Genomic DNA, 23,703 nt, shown 5'->3' on the forward strand with positions numbered 1-23,703 from the left:
ACATAAGTCTGAAATGGCCATGCAGACACTAGCGATGGTCACAAACTGAAAGGGGTCGATGCACACAACGCAGGCGGCCCCTGACTCAGTCACGCGTGTCTGTCTGGTCATATTCATGACCTCGTCCCGAAACCTGACACAGCCTTCTCTTAGAATTGCCACATCCAACTGTCAGTAACGTTTAAACTCTCTCTGTAAGTTAAACACACTTCCCTTGCATTCTTCATACCAAACCAAAACCTCGGCTTTCTCGCTCGGCAGCATGTAGTTAACGCCGTAAAGTTCTGGCGGCGGCATCGGGCCGACATAATGTTGGTTTTCTGAAGTGTTCATCAAGTGTGGAAAATGACCCTTACCCCCGGGGAACCCCATGGCGGCCGGCAGTTTGCTTAATTTCATAGGTAGAAAGTTTAAAGAATCGATAAATCTGATGTTCAGAGCTTTTACGGTCATACACATTATCTTACCACCCTGATTAATTAGTTCAACGTCCATCTTTTCATCTAACAACTGTCTGATTACTAGGTAATTGTCATATCCCTTGCCATTGTGCGATATGAACGTATGGTTTTTGAAACGTCTATCGATAAATTTACACACAAAATCCTTTAGACAAGTTTCACCAGATTCCCAGCTTCGTTTATTGTTAATATGAAGGGCATGGACGTAATTTGGTATGTGTGTCCCCGTTTCTTGCATGCATTCAAAGTCGAAAAAAAATTACTTTTTTGGGGGGTTGTCCAAAGGCGGTATGTTGCACAAATGTGTGTCAGGGGTGTCGATCACGTTGTTACAACGCGAGCACAGTTTCTCTTTACATTTGTGACTTGCGAGGTTATAAACCCCACATTTCTCACAAAAGACCCTGTGCTCACACTTACTAACACCCGTCGCCGCATTCGGAAAGTGTCTCGCCAAACACTGAGAGCTACGACAAAAGACCTTACAGGCCGGGCAATTCTGAATTTCTGCATCAATTTCGCAAAACTGGGAATCTAAGCAGGTTTTACAAGCTTTAACACAGGCGTGTGCGTTCTTGTGGCTATACGCCGCATGGCAGTTAGTGCAAAAATACGCCGCCCCCACAAAAGCTTTTATATTTAAAACCCCATAAAAATGCTCTTCATGCAGTAGAACAAAAAGTATTTTAGAATTTGGTGGTGTGGGCCCCGTTGTAAAATATTTCCAATCACCCTGGTCTTGGTAAAAAATTTTAATGACCACCTTTAAATGTTTTTCAAAAGCGGTAATGTCTGACAAACTAATTTTCCGATTCTCTGGAAAACCCAACTCTTTGTGCATCCGTTTAGCGCCCTGTAACATTTCCCCATCGGTACAACCTTCATTCAACAAACCGTACACACTCCCGGCAAAACAGAGATTACCACCTGTGTAATGTAAGTCGATAAGGTGCGCTTTTTTCTGAGCAATTACCCGGCTGTACAGAACAGATTTAAATCTTCTGCGGGCACCCCCCTGCATATTCCTAACTATCGTCACCACTAATCGGAGGCTGTCATCGGTGAGAACTTCTGTGTGGCTCTGTAAGAGGTCTGAGATGTGGCTTAAAAAATCAGCAGCATTTAACTCTCCGGGTTGTCTCCTGCGTGAGAACAAGGGTTTGTTAAAACCACCCGCAGTCAAATGCAGCTGTACAAAATCATTCGCCCCGATGTTTGGAGAAAGTTCATCCAATATTCTCTGGACTGCACCATGCACAGCGTCTATAGCCTGTACATACGAGGCTATTCTGTTGAGATTAACAAAACGAAATTCTTCATGGTGCTCTGTTGCTCTAAAATTATTATAAGACCTGTTATAACTACGTATACGCTCCAGGAAAACTAAGGGGTCTCTATTCGCCCCTGCACCGCCACCAACCTGATTCAGATCGTTCAGTACAACTGGTTCTCGGTTTTCAAAGTTACCGACATCCTGTTCCGCTACAGCACCCGCGGGCATTAAGTTATTTTCTACCACTGCATTCTCATTGCGTGGTTCGGGCGGCCCTTGGGAAATCTGATGCCTCTCTCTGAATCTTTGACGACACAACAAACATGCTTTTGCCAGTTTAATTTTTTTATTTATGTACAAACGCTTGATGGTGGCAAGCGGTCGGTCTTTTAAACACTTTTTAGACCCCATGCTTAGTCATTTATCACCGGGGATTTGCACCAATGAAGCATGAAATATCATCATCATGGTCTGAATTCCTGAGCTTAGAGCTGCATCTTCTGTAGAAATTATATCTAAGAGGTAAGCGGTGAAAACCTGGATCTGTTTTGGAAACAAGGTCTGTACACCGGCTAAAACTGCTCTCAGACGCTCTAAAGCTAGTTTTTTGGACACCTCATTAGTGATCGCCGTTGATAGTGACTGTGTAATACAGCGCACTGAATCTAGCACATCACCAAACACCAAGTCTTTAGGCGCGTTATGATTTCTCTCCGAAGGCTTGACACGTCTGGCTTTGGTCAGCGTCTTAACGGCCGTCTTCGACGCTGTCACCACCTTAGGGCCCGACGTTTCCACCACACTTTTTCCACCCCTCGTCGATACAGCGGCTGTATGAATAAAAATAAAAGACTTTTTAATACCAATGCCAGTGTGCCATATCTCAAAATCAGAAAACTACACTATGATAAAAATAAAAGACTTTTCAACACATCAATCAATGCAATCTAAACGGTCAAAATCAGAAAACTACGATAACTAGGATAAGAACGCCACACATGTGGCGCATCCTTACACAAAGGGCTGCGGGTGAATGGAACAAGTTACCCGGACATATTGTTACACCGGTTTCCTTTAAGACTGTGGTGGCGCTACTGAGTCAAGCGGCATGGTTAACGGCCTATAGACCCCTGGCACAGATCAGTCGCTTTTAACTTTAAAAGCTAAGCAGTTTTAAAATAAGGCTTTTTAACACTCCCAAACAGAAACCTACGCAAACTAGGATCTTTCAACGAATTAACAGCCTAACAAAAGAAGTAACGTTTGCCGTAAGTGGCTCATAACACATCTTGACCACGCTTAAATTATATTAACCTTTGATTGTTGATTTCAGACGTTTTGAGCTCGTTGACCCAGTTAACGTGTTGGCACGGCGTTGCAGTTTATTTTTTGAAGGTTCGGGTTCTGCACGGAGAGGGAAAATACCATTAGTGAAAGAACTCAACACCGCAAATGACCAAAAAATAGAAAAACGGTTGGGGATTTTTATTATAGACACGTTTAAATGGAGAGTGTTAAGTCTGTAAATAGACCATCTTCAGACTGTTGTAATTGATCAGCGTGATCCATTCTGACGAGTTAGGCGATAACGCAAGACTGTAAGAATTGGAATCCAGCCAAAACTTTGACACCGATAAACATTCTCTTCTAAGAAACACACATGGCTCCCCCATAAAACCATTAATCTTAGGTATCGTTGGGGGTGCACGTGCTGGTCTGTAGAAATTATTTTAAGAAACATTTTAGAAAACGTTTAAGACCGTTATAATGTTAAAATCTATATTATTTTAAGACATACAACGGTGTCTAAATTTCATAGCGGTGAAAATGTGCCTCGGTGTCTGTGTTTGATTCACCAACAGACCACTAAGAATATTATCAAGCAAAATGTTTTTTTATTAACGGTATAAGAAAATGTATCTATTCTTTAAAGCGACGTGTTCACAAACCAAACTTGACGTTTTGAGGTTTTATTTTTTCGCGATGCGATGTTAAGAACATTTTTGCGTGAAATACATGTGGTGCTTATAAATTAGAAAACTTTACATGAATATAAAATGTTTATAAACTTTTCCTGTGGTCAATTTTAGCCCCCCTCCCCCCACTCTGCATTCCAGAGCCTTTAACTAACCCCCACATCGCACGTCTCCAAAACATCTCAAATTATCTCTAATATGTGATTTTAAAACTTTAAGACCAACCCGTTCAAGTATAAAGAACAACACCCCATCATTTGTTGCCTTAATACCTTAAAGACTTTTACGCTTGCGGTGTGTGGAAATTTATCTCAAACTTTCGAAAAAGCTGTCGCGAATGTGTTATTAAAAATAAACTGTGTCTTATTACATTATTTTAAAAACTTTAAGACCAACCCCGCGTGTTTAAAATTTCTTTTCTGGGCAAACATCATTTGTGTTTGCGTTGTGTGTTAATACTTTTAAAGTTTAAAACTTATAAACTGATATATGAATACTTTTCGCTCTCGATAAAACAATGGGGGTGGGGGGGGTCGTTTTAAAGCAACACAACCAATTGAAAAATGTCTTTTGTTATGTAGGCGTGGTTACACCATTGGTGCATATTCTTAAATGCTCCGGCCTGACAGGGTCGCAGCGCGTCCCTAGAGCTGTCAGACACCGCCCCTTGTTGGGAGTTGCGAAGATGGCTTCTTTGTGTGGAGAAACATCGGGGACCGCTACTCTACAAAGTGAAGAGGTAGGCGGCTAAAATATTTTTTCTGATCGTGGAATTGTTGTATCAGCGCTTAGCGTATGTCATTTTAATACTTGGTCTTCTTTTTAGCAAAACCCGACCCCGCCCTCTGCACCATGTGACAGCGGCGGGTGTGTGAGTTCAGCTGGGGTACCAGATGTTGAAGAACTGCCGGGTGCTAGTGATGATACCACGCTACAAATGGTAAATATTAACTAAAAACCTTAGCTCAAAAGTGCGTTAAATGCTCGATATTTTAGATACAAAGCATGTCTATTTTGTTAAGCCTTCATTTTCTTTTTCCTTTAATAGAATAAAGAGGAGGTGGACGGGTCAATCTTCAGACTACCAGGACAACTGAATGTTTCGTGTCTATGCTTGTGTGTTCGGCCAAATGTTAATAAAGCTGATGCCCAACCAGGTTTAGCTTACGATGTCCCTAATGAGCCCGATGTTATGGCCCAGATTGTGAAAGCAGTAGTTTATTGCATCTTCAAACACTGTATAAAGGGGGTCCTGGTTGATGACTGCCCGGCCTGTTTGATTGACCATCCCGGTCAGCGGGGTCACACATGCCTGTCTGTTGGCTACACAGATGGGTTTGAAGATGTGACGTTTGCCGCTTTAGAAATTTATGAGTCTCTCAGTTTAGCCCGAATTTTATCGTCTGTTCTGTACACCGCCAGGTGTCTGGGTTCGTAAACCATTACAAATGACACTGAGCGGGGCATAAAACAGTTGCTGAAAAACATAATTGAGGACCGATACCCCATACGAGCATGTACACACCATACTTGAACAGCTGGATGAAAAATTAGTAGACGTGACTTTTGATGCATTGCAAAAGAAACACTATTCTTATTTTTACAGACGCAAAAAGATCTATGTAAAATGTGAATACAGCTTTCACTCTGTTTTACAGACCCGGGTGTGCCATCGTCCGAAGAATGAAGAATTTCAAATGTATACGTCTGAATTCTTACTAAGAGTGGTTTACACACTTCTCTCTACAAAGCTTGATATGCAAAACAAAGAGTCGAATGCTAATGTCCTTAAATTTGTTAAAGAGATAGATGTGTATGTCAAGAACTTGAGTGAAATTATTGCAGATCTGATGTTTTCAGATCAGAAACGGAAGCCTGGGGGGGTCCTACAGTGTGTATTCCAAAATACAGCGTGTTTTGCACAGAACCTGATTACGCAGGCAAATTTTTTTGCTCTGCTAGATCGGATCGCCCAGTGTGGTTCGCATGGCTTTAGACATGGGGAGCAGAAGGGGGTTATGAATGCTTTTTCAGATGCCTCAAAGTTTCTCAGCAATGTTGGGGTAGTGGTTACGTGTACCAAACTAATTTTCTGCACCAACATTTAATTGTTGAATGCAAACAGGAGCCGGTAACACGTGTGTGCTGCGATGTTTCAGTGTTTGAAACACCCACTGTTGAAATAAAGCGGTTCACATTTCACATACTTGCAAACTGGAGACTGTAACTTGTGTAAAAAGTGATGCTGCGCTGTTTCTGTGTTTGAAAACCCACTGTTGAAATAATGCGGTTCACATTTCACATGGTGTTTGTCCTGCGAGTTCTTTCTGTGAGACTTTACGCAATCAGTGTGTGTGTGCTTACAACCCTGCTGCTTGTGTTGAGACACGGCTTGTGCAGCGTATAAGCAGCCTGGCCGGACAACCACTCGGCCACCCGGCCGCGGCTGGCGCCGCTCACACCCCAGGATCTCGCGGCCCTCACCAGACTCCCCGCACCGCCGTAACTACCCGATTCCCTAGGTTTATAATAGAGCACACTCAACCCCGCTGCAGACATGGTCCCCTTCCAAACCAGTACACGCTTTCACACACCTAAAGCGAGGGATGCGCCGCCTTGGGGCTTTGGGACCCTGAGGCTCCGGACCGACCGGCCGGGGGGGAAGGCGGGGGTTCCGACCCTTAACGACACCCAATTGGCTCCTGAGGGGGCGGGACATACACACATTACAACATGCATTGGCTGGCAAGGGGGCGGGACATCCACCCACCGCTGACTCCCATTGGCTAGAAAAAGGTGGCGTGGTACCTGTCAAAAGTTTGACGAAAGGTGTCGCTTTATACTACTAATGTAAGTGTAAGCGATTATTATTATTATTATTTTATTATTATTATTATTATTATTAAGTCACGTTCTATAATCCTCTGTGCTGTTGCTCCAACCCTTTGTAGAACGTCTTTGAATTATAAGAAATATTACCATACTATACAGTGATGCAACTGTTCTGTGGTGCTGCGGTAGAAGTTCATGAGTTAACTGCTTCCCCATACCGCTTTTCTAGAGGCACCACAGAAAATAGAGACGCCGTTGTGCCTTTTTCAGACTGGCTTACTTGAGACCAGGCCAAGCCGGAGAACTGCAGTCTTGAAGCAGCTGACAGTTTCCATTGTTGTGCTTTCAATACTGATTGGCATGTGACTCCCTCAGGGGCTCCTGAAGTCTACAATGAGTTCTTGTTTTGTTGACATTCAGGGGCTAGCTTGTTGTCAGATGTTCTACCACGCTCCTATACCTCATCACTGTTGCTGATCAGCCCAATTACCGTGGCGTCAACAGCAAACTTAATAATGTGGTTCCTGCTGTAAGTGACTGTACAGTTGTAGGTAAACAAACAGCACAGCCTAGGGCTGAGACAACTTTGGGAAGCTCCAGTATTTAGGGTTACTGTAGAGGAGATATTGCCAATTTTCACCACCTGTGGTCTGTCTGCCCATCAGGAAATCCAGTAGTCCTGTAATATATAAATAACATCCTAACATTGGTGCCCCTGCCTGTCTAAATGTTTGAGGACAGCATGTAGATGTATTTGAGCAGTATGCTAACTGAAGCGGGTTGAAGGAGTCTGAGATAGTGGAGTTTATATTGTATATGGCAATATATGAGAGCCACTAAGCGGTAATCATTCAAACATATTATCTTGATCTTCTTGGGCAGTGGCACAATTGTGGAATTTTGGAAGCATTCTGATTTGACTGACAGTTACAGAGATTAAAAATACCTGTAAACACAGGAAATAACTGACCTGCGCAGGTTTTAAAGACATGAGAGAAAACACTGTCTGGGCTAGCTGATTTTATGGTTTGTTGGGAGCCTTGATGTCGGACTTGGTGTTCTGTATACCTTCTACACCCACTTTGAGGCTCAGGTCATCTGTTAGATATTTCCAGTGGAGGAAATATTGTTAACATTGCCTTTATAGTTCATGATAGTCTGCAACCTTTGACCACATGCAGCTTGAGTTGGTGCCCCCAAACTGTTTTTCTAATCTGTCCTTGTAATCCTGTTTTGATAGCTTGATGGCTTTCTCCAGGTCATACCTTGAATTTTTTTACAGTTTTTCAAAACATTTCAAATCAGTCTGTGAGTTCCTGCTTGGCATCATCTTAACCTCAGGTGGTGCACTCTAGCTTCTGTTTGTAAACAGGAAGAAGGAGCACGGTGGCGTGGTCAGACTTTCCAAAGTGTGGATGTGAGATGGAATGGTATTCTCCTCTAAAGGTAGTGTAGCAGTGATCTGGTGTGTTATTGCTACTTGTGGTAACAGAGATGTGCTGAAAGAACTTTAATTGTACTTTTTAAAGATTACAGTGCCTCGCCAAGATAGAGACAGCTTCTGTACAGTATGCATGTTTTCATATTTTCTGCTGATGCTGTACAGCTCACTTCAGCATTGGCAATCATACGGATATACTCAGCAGTCAGGGTGACATTTGATAGTGAGGTATTCCAGATTAGAAGATTTGAGAATCTCTATATCAGTGCACCAAACCTATTAATCATAAAGCACCTCCTTTTCCCTTGCTGGTAGAATCAGGTGTGTGATCCATTCTGTGGTGATTTGTATCAGTGATTTGATTCAGTGAAACAGAAGACGCAGCAGTCTCTCATGTCACAGGGTCACCTTGACCCAGAGCCTAACCCTGCATGCACTGGGCACAAGGCAAGAGCCACACCCTGGACAGGACACCAGTCCATCACGGAGCACACGCACAAATCTTGCAGATGATGCCTGTCCATCACAGGGCACAAGGCAGGATGCACCCTTGCACAGAACATCAGTCCATCACAAGCTTCAAGGCAGAATACTCAATGGACAGGACATCAGTCCGTTACAGGGCTGATGCATGCATCCTCTCAAACATGCATACGATTTGCAGAGCAATTAGGAAACCCAGTTAATGTGGACAGCATGTGTTTGTACTTTGGGGAGAAACAGAGAAGTACACAGAGACAACACAAATAGTCTGGGGGAAAACATGCAAATTCCCCACACAAGACCCACAGTTCAGAATCAAAAGCTGGAACCAAGAGTTGTGAGGCAGCAGGTCTGATGACCACAAGTTAACAAGCTTTCAGAAGTTTCTGCTTTAGATAACTACTTTTGAATTCTAGTAAAGAGAAGTGCTTTTGTTGAACAAACTAGTTTCAAAATTCTTATTCCAAAAAAGAATGTAAAACAAGGCAAATTGCTTTCTTTTAGTCTAGGAAACTGCTGACCACTCCAGGAGTGTGGTTATACAGCTACACAATGTTAACTTATTATCTTTCCATGCCTACATATTTTACAAGAGTCTGGCTGACAGTATTGTTGGTTATAGAGTGTTCATGGTGTGTTTAAGGAATGCAAAGTATTATATGCTTCTAATGAATAATTTAAACTAAATTATATTTAACAAATGTTAAATGTTATTTCAAGTATCACAAGTCCTGTATGCACAGTAGCAGTTTTTCAGTGAGGTCCTGGTTCTTTGCCCATCAGTTCATTGATCAGTTTTATAACGGAAGATTACACATACAGTACATGTGGCAGTTAGTAACTAATGGATCTAGTTATCTCATCCAGCCATTTCTTGAAAGACGTTAGGGTTGAGTTTTATCAGCATGATTGGATATCCTATTCCCTATTCCCATAATAGCAATAAGGATGTGCTGTGAATCAATATAATAATAATAATAATTATTATTATTATTATTAATTGCTTACACTTATATAACACTTTTCTGGACACTCCACTCAAAGCACTTTACAGGTAATGGGGACTCTCCTCCACCACCACCAATGTGCAGCATCCACCTGGATGATGCAACGGCAGAACGCTCAGTGGGGAGGAGAGCAGAGTAATAAAGCCAATTCATAGATGGGGATTATTAGGAAGCCATGATTAGTAAGGGCCAATGGGAAATTTGGCCAGGACGCCGGGGTTATACCCCTACTCTTTTTGAGAAACACCCTGGGATTTTTAATGACCACAGAATGTCAGGACCTCGGTTTTATGTCTCATCAGAAGGACGGCTCCTGTTTACAGTATAGTGTCCCCGTCACTATACTGGGGCATTAGGGCCCACATGGACCACAGGGTGAGCGGCCCCTGCTGGCCCCACTAACACCTCTTCCAGCAGCAGCCTCTTAGTTTTTCCAAGGAAGTCTCCCATCCAGGTATTGACCAGGTTCACACCTGCTTAGCTTCAGTGTTGTTTAGCCAGTTGTGAGTTGCAGGGTGATATGGCTGCTGGAATCATACTCAGGTCTTCAGCTTGGCAGGTGAGAATTCTACCACTGAACCACCAATACAGCTGTGTTTTCCATCTCTGCTTAAATGTTTACCATGCATGGTATTTACTTGACAAATATAATGTGGCAAAGTGGAATGAACAATCCAGACACCACCCAGACAAGGAGGATCTGCAAAGCTGTGCAATTAGATCATTATATACAAGGATGAAAGGAAATAACCACAAGCAAAGACTGTAGAGCATGAGAGTCTTGTGTGTAACACCAAAATTATTACTTGAGCAATGTTTTCTCATTTTTCTCATGTTTTCAAAATCATTACAGGCAACAGCTCTCTACTTGCCAGGCATTCTAAATTTAATTTTAATACTGCTCCATGAACTAAGACCTACATTTTCTTCTCTGATTTTAAATTGCTTGGATTGAAAAAGGGGGATCTGTGACCTGATTTCAAAATACATTGTTAAAAAGTAGCTCCAAATCCGTAAAGCATTTTCTCCTGAAAATCTGAATTTGAGCTATGGATTTTGTTCTTGCGTGAAATAAGGCATTTTTTTATTTCAAGCTTTGACAAGTCTTTTGCTGCATAAAACAACACTATCTGATAAGTGAGGAACTGCTAACTGTAGTTCCTTATCATACTGTATGTTTTGTAACATTGCTTTATGTCTGCAGAATTTATGCTTTACTTCTGCAGAATTTTATGACACTGTCATCTGCTTGAAAGCTATGAAACTTAGTATTTTGTAGTTTTTCTTCCGGATTTCAGAACCACTCCTTATTGAGGCAAATGTGGGGAATAAATTGTGATGTCCTCAAATCAGACAGGAGGACCCATTTTGAAACAGCTTAAAAAGCCTAAACTGCTCTTAAAATCTCTTCCCAGGTCATGGTTTATGTAATATTGCTTACTATTCCTTAAAAGCATTGTAGTTTTTCCTATACTGTGTGTGTCCACCTGAAGAAGGCTCCTCAGCCGAAACATTTGTATTTCTTTTCTTCTCTTTTCAGCATGTAATAAGCCTTTACTTGTTCCTTTGCAGCCTAAGCGTGCTGACGCAGCTCCCTACTGTACTTGAGCTATCTTTTTTATTAGCTTTGTTCCATCAAAGTCCTGTCAAAAAACATAGTTTTTTTTAATCTGCATTTTTTTGTCTGCAGGCATTTTCTGGAAAATGTTTGTTGTCCCAGTCTTGTTAAGCTATGAAGAGAGCTGCCTTTTGGATCTTGTTTCTACTACACATTCCTGTGGAAGGTAAGGAATTTTCATTACACAGAGGGGTGCTCTTTTCCCCTTACCATTTTGCAGAAGGGAGAAATTTAGAACATACTGTAATTATGTTGTCCTTTATTCAGACCGTGAAGCAGAAGAAAATGAATAATTGTTCACCAGGGCAATATTTCTTGTTCTTGGCCATCAGTTTCCCTACAGAATTAATAAAGTATTATCTATGTATTTATCTATCTATGAATGCTGTGTTTCATTAGAGCTTACCTGACACTGAGATTATGACTTTCACATTGCTTGAAAAATAATCATGAAAATGTTATCGCTTTTGGAAGTGCATATCAGTTGTCTAAATGGGAATCTGTCCTGTTTAAACTTATGTGTAGTAGGTCTTATTTACGTCCATTTTAAAGTAGATTTATCTTGATAGGCAGAAGGAGTGACACTTTTATCCAAAAGAAAGTGTTTGAAAGAATGATAGAGGCAATGTAAACTATGTTGCGAAAAGCATCTCATGTGATGTTATCTCTTTGGTGTATTGAGCTCATACAGTAAACCCTGGGAAATCCAGTCACACAGAAATAGAGAATATTAATTACTTTGAATTGCAAATCATTAAACACCCATTTTCTCTGTAAGAGAGCCAGGTGATCATTTAATTCTATATTTAGTGAATATTTTAAGCTCTTTAATTTACCATGTAAAAAGCTGAGCTGCTGACATGAAAAGAGCACATGCCATATTACTGTACATTCGTGTAGACCAGGAATGTAATACATTCTATCTAACTAAGATGTGATAGAAAATATAGAATGGGCAAGGCTTTATTTTAAAGGACAATGTACTTTCCTGTAAGATATTGTGAAGTCATGTCACATAACTCATTTGTGGCCGGGATTTGATCCATCGATTCATGCAGGTCAGGAAGTAAAATAATTCTTTGTGCCTTAAGGCCTTCATGTGACCCAGCATGTATGCAATGTCTTTAAGTTCCATAGGGTTACATCACTACAACAGGCCTACCCCCAGATGAGCCCTGTTAGAGCTCTATAGAGCAACAGTTACTTTGTGAGTTTTAAAGATCAGTGTGTTTGTGCTTCACAGTTTACAAGTTGAAAATCTGAACTTGCACCCTTACAGCAGTCACAGCATGCACTTCTGCAAGCATTTAAACAGCTTCCTTTTCAATACTGTATTGCACATGAAAAAATGTTCAGTATTAAAAATATTTAATATAAATATATTGTCACACTCATGTTAAGGTGTGTAGAGATACTGTGAATGTTTACTGTTTTTAGTACATCATTGAGTGTTCAGTTTCTGTGGTCTGAAGATCGTGTTATAATTAATAGTGTTTCAAGTGGTTGAAGCCCCATCAGGGCTTCCATTTCAGCATTTTCAGAGTTGTGTGAAAATTATTGAGAAGTCCAGATGTCTTTGGTTTTCTTACAAAGGAGGTCAAACAGATTTGCAAAGCATCTGCTTGTGTGTCCAGATATGAGTTTCTAAACACTGGACACCACTCCCCCATAGCAAATGTTTGACTGGCATTGCAATTGAATTCAGGGGCTGCCTGACCTAATTAATCATGGGAAGGGTGGTGTTTTCTGTGCTGCAAAAGGAACTTGTAATATAAGTTAAGTTACTAAAAAGTAATGTTGTGAGCATTTTATAGTTCACACATTTATTTCAGATCTGTTTTATTTGTAATTAGAGAATTGGGAAATTTAGTTCGGTTATTTAAGGCTGCATGGTGAAACTGTGACTAACACACTGAAAAACACTTCATGGGTTTTGGGTTGTTTTAACCAAAGAATAAATGTTGGAGTTTCCAAGTATTTTAGCACTCAAATACGTGTGGTGGATATAAAAAAACTGAGGATATCTCATATTTCTGCTTTGCATATTATCTCAGCTAGTGAATTAGATGTAACAGAATTTAAACCATGATTCATATAAGAAGAAAACGTACACAGTACAAACCTAAAGATCATAGGCAATCGAGTTTTTGTATTTGCTTTGGGCCAGGCCTGGTTATATTTATATTAAAACCACAGTAACTATTGTTAATAACTGTTTCATAGATCTGGAAGTCCCCTAGTTTTCCTAGTGCTCACTAGTGGTTTGTTTTTATTGCAAGTTATTTAAAGAGTGTCATTATAGTGTAGGGTACTGTTAGGCTGGAGGCTTATGGGCCTAACCTCAGCTGAAAGACTATATGAAAATATTACATTACACATTCATGTTCTGTGCGCCAAGGAATCCATTCATCCTCCAACTCATCAAAGACCCCGAGGGAAATAGATGTAGGACTGTATATACCTGCCATAAGTACTGGGACAAGGAAGTCAGAATAGCTTTTTGTTCAAAAATTGAATGTGAGGCAAAAGTACAGAATGGGTATTTCTGTGTATTCTGTGTATATATGATAATTAAAATAAAGTGGTTAAATGGGTGACAACCTAGAACTGAGTTTGGGTAGCTCTGTCCTATTTAATGGTTAGAAACTATCCAAGTTTGGTCTTCATCATACAAGTTAGTGGAAAATGAAAAGGATTTGTTGACAGAAATTCAAATCTATTTCAAATTCTACTCATAAAAAGTAGTTTGATGCATGTGAGCGTCAAATTTGTTAATTTCTAAATATTCCTTCCATCTACTGCCAGAGAGTCTTCAAAGTTAAAGTATCCCTGACCACTAATAACTCTGAACAAGTCATCCTGGCAAGAGTTCCCCTAGAGCACCCTGTTAAATTATCCAGAATGTTACAAAGAATCTAATATCATCTAAGGATATCATCTAGCTGTGGCTAATGTCAGTGGTCTTGCCTCAACCATCAGGAAAAGACTGAGAGGATAGCTCATGAGAGGATAAACAACAAGAAACCATTGCTCATATAAAAAGAGCATTGCCACAAGTCTCAAGTTCATCAAAGAGCACCAGGATGATCCACAAGACTATGGTAAGAATGTTCTCTGGACAGAAAAGTAAAAAAGTTTATAATCTTTTGGCCACAATGAGAAACATTTTGTATGGTAAAAACTAAACAGTTCATTCCAACAGAAGAGCATTATCCTGACCATCAAGTATGCTGGTAGGATTTTTATGGTTTTTACTGGTTTTTACTGCTTCAGCACCTGGATGGCTTGTAACTATTGATGGAACCATGAAATCAGTGTTGTATCAGTATATTCTGCATAAGAATGTCAGGCCACCTATTAATAATAATATTAAGCTGTATTAAGACAATAGTTTTGAGTATAACAAGCAGATCTATAACACAATAGCTGAAGTACAAATAGAGCATTTTTGATTGGTCGAGTCTGGACATAAACAACACTGAAATGTTATGGAAGACCTGTTTATACTAACTTGAAGCAGCTCTGTAAAGTAAGGAACATCTTGAAAACTGATGACAGAGACTGATAAATAGAATGTGGTGTACCAGTGGTTTCGTGTGACAGGTAGGGGCCGTGTAGAAAAGCTCAGGAAAGTGTAGGCTTAGGAGGCTGTGTTATGTATGCGTGGGGTGCTTGTATCTGGGACTGAAGAATGGTTGGAAATATGGAGCCTCAAGGGAGGATAGTGGAAAAGAGTTTGGCCAGGGCAGGGAGTTAGCTGGGTGTGGCAACGCCACTGGAATTCAGTTTGGAGGTGCAAGAGAGTAAATAGCACAGCTGAAGATGACAGGAATTGTCTCTGGCAATACTGGGCACTTAAGTGCCTGACACTGAGCTGAGGGAGAAGTGTGTAAAATTAAGGTTTGATCACTTCCTCAACTTTCATTTGAAAGTCCACTTCTCCTTTCGGAATCTTCCTCAAAGATGTACTTCATGAAGCTTGCGTGCACATTTTCAGACTATAAAAAAAATAAAAATAACATTATTAAAAATATTCATTCATCATTCAGTACCCGAAAAGATCTGAGCTATGTGAGGATAATTTGTTTTTTATACCTTCACACATCAAAAAGGGTCTGCACCTGAAACTTTAGTCTTTCATTTATTAGGTTCCTTGTTAGTCATTTTTTTGTGAAACAGTGCAGCTTAATGTCCAGTCAGTGCAATAAATTTCATTGTGCTTTGGTGCTCTTTGTACCATCATAGTTGGCTTCACAAGAGCAATGATGAGGATAAAAAAAGTCCAAACACAGGAAGCACTGCAGACCTTCAGCACCTGCGATCTTCCCTTCTTCCTAAACCCATCTTTGTAAACATTATTTTTCTGTTTTGTTGTCGGCAAACAGCTGCGCAGCTGTTGATGTTTTAATAGAGGTGTTTCAGGGAGATTATAATGATTTGTAGGTGGCACAAAAATGGTCATGAATTCCAAATCCGGAGTCTGAGTGGGTGTTGTGCTAGGCAGAGCCAGGTAACAAAACGGACTTCTGCCATTCTCACCACAATTTCAGAGGCTGTTTAATTTGTTTATTTAAAACAGATAAAAAACTGTTGAAATTGGTTACAGGCACTGATGGCTTTAGAGCCTAGAATTGTTAGATGTCTTATGAACATCTTCAAGCAAACCATTGCTAGAATTGTCTTCAAGCACTGTTTACTACAATCTCTGTGTAGATACCAGTCTCAGGATAAACGCTTAGTTAGTTATAATCAGAAGTGACTAAATGATAGTTTGTGTCAAATTAGAGAGTATTAAAAAAAACAACCCTATAGTTGTGTTTTTCTTAAATATAGCTTTCTCTATACAGGAGCCTATTCCATTATGTGAACACAAAAATGTGATTTTCTATGCAGAGCAGAGGCCTGAATAATTTAATGATGACACATTTTAATTTTTTTAACTTTAATAATATATTTTAACAATCTGTGTCTCGTAAAATATATTGATGGAAAAAAGAAATGCAACAGTCACTCTCAAGTGACCACACCAGAGCAGGACCGACACATCCGACTGGTCCATCTGAGAGATCGTTTCAAATCTGCCACCCATACTGCTGCTGAAACTGCTGGTAGACACAATGCTTGCGTCAGTGACTGGACAGTGAGGCTCCATGCTGCTGGCCTTAGAGCAAGGCAACATCTCAGAGGCCCTCTGCTCACACCTCCTAGATGTCACACCCGACTGGCTTGGGCCAGACAGAGGCTGCGATGGACTCGTCAGCAGTGGCATCAGGTCCTCTTCACAGATGAGTCACTCTTCAGCCTCTCCACGCAGACAGGAGGGCCAGAGTGTGGAGGAGGAGGTGTTGCATTTCTTACCCCCCCATCAGTATATATTGCTTTCTCTGTATTACTGAATAATTTGTTAATGAGCTATTACAACCCCAAGTGTCTAGGGGTAAAGGGGTGTAACATTTAGGATAATTCTTTTGGAAGCAGGTGGGTTTTGGTGAGGGACTAGGAAGCGTGATAACAATGGTAAGGAACTAGAGTGGTGCCGAAGAAAAGAAAATAACAAACAAAATGGAGCTGGCTAGGAAAGTGAGGGAAAGCTAATCTGACTACAAAAGAAAATCCAAAACACACGGTCTTTGGCGTCTTCAACGCCCTAGCTAACCTCCACTGAATACCCAAAACCATACAAGACAAATGGCACTCACCCGTACTAAACACCAAAACATAAGTGAACCAGGAATACAAATAAGGGAAAACAAGAGTAATCAACAGGAATAGGGTACAAAAGAACACAAAAGTTGAACATGTAACACGTTAGGGCAAGGTAATGGCAAAACAAGGATAAGCACAAACAAACGAACAAAAACCAACAAAACAACAAAGCCAAAGCTATACGAAAATACACAAACAAAACAAAACATTTTTGAAAACCTCCTTGTTATATGCTGAATAAGATGTGTTCTGATTGGCTGAGAGCTAATTGATGATGACATCATACTGAAACAGTGGTGTGATGGTGGGCCAATGGGAAAGGGAGAACAATCAAGGGTCAGCAGTGTGGAACATAAAAAAACACACACAGACCACACACTGGGACGTAACATGAGCACTTAAGGCTTCTGTGAACCAGGCGCTGTAACCACAAAAATCTGAAAATGGACTGGAAATTTAAAAAAGGAGTACTTGTTTATAATACACGAGAAAATATACTGAAATAGCTATAAGAACAGTTATTTTTATAAATGGCAGTTTTTATGGAGAAAATAATTTTTTGAGTATACAGAGAAAAAAACAGCCCCTTTTTTACTTTTTACATTCTTGAAAAACAACCTGCTTAGTAAACAGAATTCCTGGATGGTCATGAACCAGAGGTAAACTAGCGAGCTGAAAGGTAAGCACAAAATAAATGTTCTTACTGTGTCTCTTGCAGAAAATGCCCAGTTCTTTACACTGGTGAGGCAGGAAGGAGACTGGCAGGGATCATTTCAGAGTTGTAAGGGTAAAAGATCTCTCTAAACTGATAGTTCCTCATGTCACCTCTAATGCCAAGATCGTACTGATCTGTCCACCTGTGTCCTCACAAGAGGGGTTTCAGAAAGACATCCGAAACCAAAATTATCCTGAAACTTGGATCAACCCTTCCCCCTCTCTACTGCTAAATCCTAGTCTATTCAATTGCAGGTTTTGACTTCACACCTCTCCTCCTGTTCTCCCTGAGTGTCCATACTCTTTCTTAACTACCCTGTCTTTTGTTTCCCCATTCTTTGATTATCTCCTATTTCCCCTCTCTCCCTCATACCTGAAGAAGGTTCTGCAGCTGAAGTGTTGTCTCTTTTCTCTTCCTTTCAGCAAAGATTAAACCTTAACCTGTTCTTTTGCAGTCTGTGTATGGTGATACAGCTACCTACCTACTTGAACCTCTTCACCAAAATAAAGATGTTAATTTATGACCCCATGTTGATTATGTGAGAGATATTTTCTAAGGTCTAGTACAGTTTGTTCTGAATCTTATCTAGGAAGTGATCAATTTTCAGTAATTGGATTCCTACAAGCTGTACCAAGCTGATTGCTCAAGTGCGTACTGTAAAAAGTGACCTTAATTTAAATATCAGCAGGCAGAAAATAATATTTTTGTTTTTCAAGTTACAAGTGGTGTTTGCAGGCTGAAGAGCAGCACCAAAACCCACATTAGATCTAAAAGAAAATGTTCCCAGGCATCCTGTATTTGATAAAAATGTCAGATGTTGTATTTGGTTGTAGTTAAAGTAAATCTTGAGCTGCACAAGTGTTTTGTGATTAAACTTAAGAAGCCAGATACAGTTTTGGATGAAAAAAGCAGGTGTGTTGTGCATGTTTAGGATTTTTTTGTCGTGGGAGGTTCTTTATCCAGCAAAAAAACAAGCATAATGAGAAAGACTAACTGGATTTCAGAAGCTCTCGGTCTCTTAGTGATTTGTAATACTATTATGCTGAAATGGTAAATGTGCGTCAGGGCCTAAATGTGCTACTTATCAAGGTGAGGTAGGCGCTCTTCCCATGGTGCTGTGGTTCATGTAGTCATGGCAACACGCCTGGCTTCTGTTTGTTTTCTATCATAAAAAGATTTCTTCCTCGCAGACGTGGGTGCCAGGCAGCTCCAGCACAGTAGATGGTAAACCACATGGAAATATACTGTATCTGTAAATGTATATGCCGTATGCCCTTCCTCCTCCAACCCATAATTTTTTTTCCAACCTTACGAACAGCATATAGAGGCCATCTGTGGCAAACTGACTTTGAATGATGCCCTGTATTATTTTGTCGATCTTTGTTGCTACACAACTTCACACTCACTCTCTTCACATTCAAATTAAACTAAATAAGACCTTTCATGCTGCATTGTAAAGTCTGTGTTTGCGTGGGATAATTAAGAATTAAGAATTTAGACTAATGTCCAGCACCACGGGAAGTGAACGGCAGTTCTGTTCAGGTTAAGTGAACATGATGTGGTGAAAAGCCCCAGCAAAACAAGATAGAACAAGAATAGTTGTCATTAGAGAAGGGCATTTGGAGCACCTACAGTTGCTTGTTTGGTAATTAGTAGCAAACAGATTTGAGGGTCTCATCCAGCCTTTTTTGGGGGAAAAAAATAGGGTATCACCGAAGACAACATGGCTTTGTGATATGTTCTACACCTCTGCATCCCTTGATATTGATCTGTCATATCCTGTCTGCATGAGAGTATAACCTCATTCCGTTAAGAGTTTTGTTAAAGGTGCTTCTTTTTCACACTTTTCACTTCTCACTTTTCTGGAGTTCTGAACAACTTTCCATTCTGTATTGTGTTGCTATTATGAGTTGCAGAGAGATTATTTTCGTTCTGGGCTGTCCTAGTGTTCCCACAAGAGAGATAATTCAATGCCTGGCAAAAAGAAATTGGGAGAAGAGCTGTGGATCATGTGAAGGTCATGAAACCACAGCCCAGACATTTCTTTTGCAGCTTTTGTTTCAGTCTTAGTCTCTCCTTTGCCTGATAAACTGGTAAGAATTTTGTTAGAGGTAATGCTGGTGTGAGGACTGCAGTAACTAAAACATTAGTTTTGCAAAACAAATCCTGTTTAAGAAAACACTTATAATAATAATTTTAGCATAGCCATCATAAATTACATTTCATGCATTTCACTAGTGAAGTTTGCACAAAGGTGCTGTTGGGTTTCTGCGCAGTTTTGGTACTTTCCTGCATGCTAAAAGTGTTGATTTCACTTTCCATTGCCATGTTTCTCAGTATAACAGGGGAATTTTAGTTAATGTAGGAAATTTATTGTGAGTTTAATGCTTGTTTTCAGAAAACATGCATCACTTATCAAAGTTCATTAATAATTTGCCTGTTACCCTGTGAAGATTTTAAATGTCTTTTAATAATATAAGTATGTTTTAATTTAGTAATTTTTCTAATTACAAACAATGCAGATGTTAGAGATGTATTTGTATCTTAATTATATTGAAAACAAAACATTAAGGTTTTTAAATATTTTGACAGTTTTTGAAGTTTCTGCAAAGCAAAGATAAGTTGGCAAAATATGCTTTATCTCCTACCCCTCCTTCCAATTAGAGCAGTACTGAGGCATTATCAGCATGGCCATACGCTTGTGCTTAATTTTCATCAGTTAGCAGTGTGAAAGTTCCAAAGAAGGACTTTATTGTTTTTTAACTGCCAAAGCCACAAGATAATATTTTATGTTCCCTTGACAATTGTTACTTGACATTAACAATTCAATACATTGCCTGAAACATTGCAGAATGTCTTTCTACGCCCCTGTTTTTCCCACAAAGCGTGGTGTTTAGTCTCTGGACAAGAAAAAAAGTCATGGGTCATGATCCTGTTGTTAATGTACTGTATAGGCCTCTAAATAAAAAAATGTAACAAAATTAGATCTTTCCACTAGTTTATTTCAAGGTACTATGAATAAAACTGTGTTTCCTGACTAGCTTTGCTGTCTGCACTGGGTTGGGTGTGTTAGTTTGTGTGCGCCATCGACATACTCTTTCCAAATTATGCGCTTGTTCTCGGAATTTCATTAGATAACACTTGTGTTATACCAAATCGTTGAATATTTAACCACCTGTTCCCATCGATAACGCAGTAAATTTGTTCTACGCCAGTCTGCCCACAACAGAGATAACATGCTCCACCACCCTCTGGATCGCAGTCCCACTACAGAGCTCTGCTACAAAGCAGCCCCAGTCCAGGTTTTCTTATAAGTCACCTGTTTGTGAAGATTGTGAAGTCAATCAGGTTTGGGTCCAAAATTATATCTAATATAATTTAACAAGTCACCTGCTTAGCTGATCACCATGAAGTGGTTTCAGAGTTTTCAGAAACTGGTGATTCAGTAGTGACCTAAAACCCTGGTGGCTGATGCTTTTCCAGGATGAGAGATGGAGACCCTTACTCTATTCTGACAAAGATGCTTACTAGAATTCCTCTCTCCTACCATCTAATTCATTTCTGGACTTTTCTCAGCATCTCAGATGTGCTCAGTAAAGCAGACCTGAATATAATTAGAACTGTAATTGTCTAGTTTGTCATGACAAGCACAGTTATGGCCATTTTGAATAACATATTATATATAATAACTTTCAGTACAACTTTTGTATAATTATGATTTTTGAGAAACCTTACAGCAATACTAGGCCAGCAAAGTGAAAATGGATATTTGTGCTTCACAATCGAGTAATTTCTATTTGAGCAATTTCTATTTGTAATTTTTATTTTTATGAGTATGAGTCTGAGATCAGATTGGAACAAAAACTAAGCAGACCTCACTAAACCTTTTGTGAAGTCATTTGAAATGCCTTATCAAGACTTTGCAGTTGCCACCTTGGAATTCTCAACTATTTTGGGAGTGTTGTGTATCCAGTTTTTTTAAACGTGTAAAGTGCAGTTCGGTTGGATTAAATGACTTGGCCATTCTTGCTTGCACTAGCCATGTGTTCTGGCTCATTTTCATACTGTATGGTTCAGCACCGCTCAATAAGTATGGAAGCATTTTCTTGGCTGTTTGCAGTTTCAGTGAAGGCTGTTTCAAGGCTTTCCTTGACTACTTTAATCATTTTGCTGTTCTTATCTGCAGATGTTTTCCTCAGTAGGTGTACCAGTGGTTTGTTTTTTCCAGATTGTTGACTTTGGGTATGCCCAGTCTCTTTTGCTAAGGTTCTGCTTTTTTCTTTTCTTTCAACTTTAAAATTGCCTGCCTTTGTTTTACAGAAAGATCTTTGGTTTTCATTTGGCTTTCAAATCCACTGAGCTCTGATGTCAAAGGGTTTGAAGTTCACAGTTCTTTTATGAGCCTAATTTCCCAAACAAAAAACATCTCGCTAACAAGTAGCACTGAACCAATTTTCCAAATCTGCATGTTTCTGTAAAAAAGGATGAACACTATCATTTTTTCAATTGACTGAAGAAGGTAGAACAGGTTCTGACAAGAGAAGGCAGAAATGAATTGATTTTATTCTAAATAAAATACTTAGGAGCTAAACTTACCAGTCATGTTTTTACTTCATGGATAGTGTTTGATGAATTCAGCTAACATCACAGTTTAATTTGTTGGTCCCAATATTTTGGCAAAGGTATTGAAATGATCAGTTTACCTGAAATTGTCAGAGTTTAATAGGACAAATCTTTAACAGATTTGTTAAACATCCTGTTATCCTGCCAGCTCAAAGCTGTGGCCCAAGTGAGTCTGGAAAACAAAATCTCTCCGTGATCCCTAACACATGTCTTTACAAATATATAATTATTTTAGAATGCCATATTCACAGTGATGCTTGTATTGTTTTGTTTCCACAGGAATACAAGTCATAGATGGAGAGAAAACAGCCGTATTGGGAGAAAATGTCACTTTAACCTGTAGATTAATCGACACTAAAGAAAAACTCACACAGATATCTTGGCAGAGAAAAACGGCTTCAGATCCAATGAACTTTTTCATATACACTGACGAAGGCCCCCGTGCCATGAATGAGTTTGGAAGAAGAGTCCGATTTGTGGGAAATTACAAATTCTTGGATGGATCTATTCAGCTTTCAAATGTATCGCTTTCTGATGAAGGTATCTACATCTGCATTTTCACAATATTTCCATCTGGACCGTACAAACACGAGATTCCACTTACAGTAATTGGTAAGTCTGTAGTTTTTGTTCTTTTAAAATATTTTTTTATTTTTGTATATTACTAATCTGCTTAAGATTTGTATGAACAGGTACAGTATGTTAAGTTCTATCTTAAATGATGAAAGCTTTATGGTAATATCTATACATATATCCAAAGTATATATCAGGGTCTATATACAGGCCAGGTGGGCTGTCTGGCACTGCTGAATTTTACTACAATGGTAGTATGTGTTCACAATTTTAGTTGGAAATTGTCATGTATTAGGGTTTTGGATCCTTTAGAACTGTGCCAGTAAGACCTAAAAAACTCAGGGTTTCCTCACAGGCAAATACTGTCTCTTGGTTACTTACCGCTTGATTTTCAAAGTGAAGAAAGACTTATTGTCTCAATATTGTAAAACAATAAACAGCGCCTCACTAGCAAAAATATTCCAATGATGTTTGTGTACATACGGAAGATCGCAAAGAGCAGCGCATTTCAAGCACAAAGTTGCCACAGGCATTATCATGGGCTGCCTCCGTTTTTGATTAATCAAATGAAATGCAATGTATAATCAAATAAGTTCCTGTGCCCAAATGATGTCTTGTTCAGAATAATATTGTTCCGTTACAATAAAATAATTAGTTTGCAAGCTAGTTCAGTAGTCTAGCTTGGATATCTAGATGGTGGTGGTTACTACCCAGACTAAGTTTATTCCTTCAAGAAGCCCGCCTGTATATTCCTGTGACATGGTGGACCTTAGATAAGTTTGGATCAATTTCAGTTTGCTAAATGAGCGTTCAGCACTGGCAACAGCAACTGGAATTATTCAAAACACTTGACATGCTGTCACTGTGTTTGGAAAGGGTTTCTAATTGTCTTTTCTGTTCTTTGCGTTTCTCACTACCCGACTTATATTTCTGCAACGCTTACATGTTGCACAGTAACTAACATAACTTAGCTAAATCTAAGCTTGTCTCTTGCT

General features: G+C 39.6%; 1 protein-coding gene across 7 annotated transcripts in view; it reads left to right on the top strand.

Moving 5' to 3' along the window:
• Window positions 1-23,703, top strand: part of LOC148676030 (nectin-3-like) — a 47,951-nt gene that overhangs the window by 11,831 nt on the left and 12,417 nt on the right. For 5 of the 7 annotated variants that reach the window (XM_088600545.1, XM_088600555.1, XM_088600584.1 and 2 more), the window contains exons 2-3: window positions 11,164-11,257; window positions 22,415-22,747. In XM_088600545.1, coding sequence (XP_088456671.1) covers window positions 11,206-11,257; window positions 22,415-22,747 — 385 coding nt within the window. In that variant the 5' untranslated portion in view covers window positions 11,164-11,205. Of the gene's footprint in view, window positions 1-11,163; window positions 11,258-14,070; window positions 14,193-17,454; window positions 17,477-22,414; window positions 22,748-23,703 lie in introns of those variants that run through there. The other 2 variants (XM_088600564.1, XM_088600574.1) reach the window with 2 other exon arrangements.

The sequence above is a fragment of the Lepisosteus platostomus genome, chromosome 2 (assembly GCF_059453375.1).
Source record: "Lepisosteus platostomus isolate fLepPlt1 chromosome 2, fLepPlt1.hap1, whole genome shotgun sequence".
Taxonomy (NCBI): domain Eukaryota; kingdom Metazoa; phylum Chordata; class Actinopteri; order Semionotiformes; family Lepisosteidae; genus Lepisosteus; species Lepisosteus platostomus.